Raw genomic sequence first — 2,729 nt, 5'->3', positions numbered from 1 at the left:
TTATTGGCTGCCTGGTCAATGTGTAACCACCCAGGTGATAAAAGGCTGCAGAACCAGCAGGGAAGTCCAGCCAAGTGCACAGGCTGGTGCTGTGTGCTGGAATCACCAGATAACACCCAGGTGGGTGTTCCTCTCTATCAGAGGAACAATAAAGAGCGTCCCTGGGAGGAGGCCGGGACAGCTCTGGCTAGGACTGCACCCCTGACACCTTCCCCCTGCAAGGCCCTTGTGCCCCTGCAGGAGATGTGTCACTGCACAGCACCACTCAGCCTCACACAGGCTTCTCCCAGGCAAGACTTGCTGCCTCCCCCGCAGGAAATTCGGCTCTGGGAGGCCCAGACCCCCGGGCTGTGGAACAGCTCTTGCAGTTGGCTGTTTCCAGGCTGAGAAGACTGAAGAGATGGGAGGATGATGCAGGTTCCTGCAGGACACACCCTCCAGGCTGAGCAGCACTCCCAGTGTGCCAGCCCATGGACAGGTTGGCTCTGTGAGCTCACAGGGCAGAGCAGACACTTTAAACACTGTGGGAGGGGGATTGTCACCCAAAAGGGCAACTCGATTCCTCCCTGCAGCTCAAAACTTCACCCTCAGCACGCACAAATCAACCTCGGCACGAACTAAACCAGACCCACCTGAGTCAGCTTCTTGTGAGCACAGTGCACCCCTCCAATGGGAATGATGTTGGGCATCAAAGGCCGGGGATAGTCCATCACAAACTCTACCCTGAGGAGCCAAACGGAGCCCCGGCGCAGGAGATCCAGCACTGTCACCTCCCGATGCAGGAACTCCGAGGCCAGTTTGGTAAACAGTTGAAAGGCAAAGTCACAGAGGAAAAAATTGGGGATCTCATAGAGCAGATTCCCCACCCTCTGGAGGAAGGTCATGTGGTCTGTGTGCTGGGAAAATGCCCTGGGAACGTAGGAAGGGGGATTGGGGCACTGGGTGGCTTCAAAATCCAATCCACAGGGCACTCCTCGGAGGAAATACACGGAGGGAAGGGAAAGATGCTCTGCCAGGACCAACCCATGAGGTACTACAGGGTCTGTGAGGAGGGCATCAAACTTGCTCTCCTCAAGGTACCTGATGAGCTCTTGGTTTTTCAGGAGCCACTCACAGCTGATAACGGCAAATTCACCCAGTCTTTTCATCCTTTCATACACTTTGAAAAATCTTGTCAAAAAAGATCCTTCTTCAAAAGAAATCAGCATAAATTCCTGGAATTCTTTCTCCATCTCTTCCTGTGTGAAAGGCACTGGGTACATTTTCATCACAAAATTCTTGGATGGCTTCATGTACAAACTGGCTGCGGGTGCCACGACGACTATTTCGTGTCCCTTCTGATGGAGAACGTCCAGCACCTCCCTCATGCTCAGCCAGTGGCTCCCGTCCGCCGGCACCACCAGCAGCTTCCCAGCTGCAGCCAAACCCAGCAGGGACAGCAGCACCACCAGCCTGGCTGGGACTGCTGGGGGAGCACCGAGCCCCGGGGCCATCCCTGCACACATCAGTGAGAGCCTCCAAGCAAGGCAGCCCCGGCAGCACCGGCACCCGCTCCGGCACCTGAGCAATCCGCGCCTCAGCCCCACTGCTGAGCCCGATTTTATTGGCTGCCTGGTCAATGTGTAACCACCCAGGTGATAAAAGGCTGCAGAACCAGCAGGGAAGTCCAGCCAAGTGCACAGGGCAGAGCAGACACTTTAAACACTGTGGGAGGGGGATTGTCACCCAAAAGTGCAACTCGACCCCTCCCTGCAGCACAAAACTTCACCCTCAGCACGCACAAATCAACCTCAGCACGAACTAAACCAGAACCCACCTGAGTCAGCTTCTTGTGAGCACAGTGCACCCCTCCAATGGGAATGATGTTGGGCATCAAAGGCCGGGGATAATCCATCACAAATTCTGCCCTGAGGAGCCAAACGGAGCCCCGGCGCAGGAGATCCAGCACTGTCACCTCCCGATGCAGGAACTCCGAGGCCAGTTTGGCTAACGATTGAAAGCCAAAATCACAGAAGAAATAATTTGAGATCTCGTACAGTAGATTCTCCACCCTCTGGAGGAAGGTCATGTGGTCTGTGTGCTGTGATAAGTCCCTGGGAACATATGAAAGGGGTCTGGGGCACTGGGTGGCTTCGAAATCCAATCCACAGGGCACTCCTCGGAGGAAATACACGGAGGGAAGGGAAAGATGCTCTGCCAGGATCAACCCACAGAGTGATACAGGGTCTGTGAGGAGGGCATCAAACTTGCTCTCCTCAAGATACCTGATGAGCTCTTGGTCTTTCAGGAGACACTCACAGCTGTGAACTGTCAATTCACCCAGTCTTTTCAGGCCTTCATACGCTTTGAAAAATCTCGTCAGGAAAAATCCCTCTTCGAAGGACATCTGCAGAAATGTCCCCAATTCTTTCTTCACCCCTTCCAGCGTGAGAGGCACCGCATAGGACTTCAACTCGTAACTCTTGGATGGCTTGATGTACAAAGTGGCTGCGGGTGCCACGACGACTATTTCGTGTCCCTTCTGATGGAGAACGTCCAGCACCTCCCTCATGCTGAGCCAGTGGCTCCCGTCCGCCGGCACCACCAGCAGCTTCCCAGCTGCAGCCAAACCCAGCAGGGACAGCAGCACCACCAGCCTGGCTGGGACTGCTGGGGGAGCACCGAGCCCCGGGGCCATCCCTGCACACATCAGTGAGAGCCTCTGGGGAAGAACCTCCCCAGCTCCGCGA

The 2,729-nt window shown here is 55.4% G+C and overlaps 2 protein-coding genes across 2 annotated transcripts; both read right to left on the bottom strand.

Annotated features, from left to right (window-relative positions):
• Window positions 1-617: 617 nt before the first annotated feature.
• LOC114071189 (UDP-glucuronosyltransferase 1-1-like) lies at window positions 618-1,493 on the bottom strand. Its single transcript, XM_027908930.1, has one exon. The coding sequence runs from the start codon at window positions 1,491-1,493 to the stop codon at window positions 618-620; it is 876 nt and encodes a 291-aa protein (XP_027764731.1).
• Window positions 1,494-1,615: 122 nt separating this feature from the next.
• On the bottom strand, window positions 1,616-2,717 carry LOC114071188 (UDP-glucuronosyltransferase 1-1-like). The gene is made up of 2 exons (XM_027908929.1): window positions 1,817-2,717; window positions 1,616-1,645 (listed from the first exon to the last, which is right to left on the bottom strand). The coding sequence occupies exons 1-2, from the start codon at window positions 2,687-2,689 to the stop codon at window positions 1,616-1,618; spliced, it is 903 nt and encodes a 300-aa protein (XP_027764730.1). The 5' UTR covers window positions 2,690-2,717.
• Between the last annotated feature and the right edge of the window lie 12 nt (window positions 2,718-2,729).

Source organism: Empidonax traillii, unplaced genomic scaffold (genome assembly GCF_003031625.1).
Source record: "Empidonax traillii isolate 1590-97213 ecotype Southwest subspecies unplaced genomic scaffold, ASM303162v1 scaffold1881:size57505, whole genome shotgun sequence".
NCBI lineage: Eukaryota > Metazoa > Chordata > Aves > Passeriformes > Tyrannidae > Empidonax > Empidonax traillii.
Note: the sequence above shows the minus strand (reverse complement) of the source record. Positions and strands in the feature narration are given on the sequence as shown.

Excerpts from the sequence above, each read along its gene's own strand:
- LOC114071189 (XM_027908930.1), bottom strand. The coding sequence starts at position 1,493 with ATGGCCCCGGGGCTCGGTGCTCCCCCAGCAGTCCCAGCCAGGCTGGTG.
- LOC114071188 (XM_027908929.1), bottom strand. The coding sequence starts at position 2,689 with ATGTGTGCAGGGATGGCCCCGGGGCTCGGTGCTCCCCCAGCAGTCCCA. Across the intron at positions 1,646-1,816 it reads CTCACAAGAAGCTGACTCAG|CCTTTTATCACCTGGGTGGT; the intron begins GTGGGTTCTGGT and ends CTGGTTCTGCAG.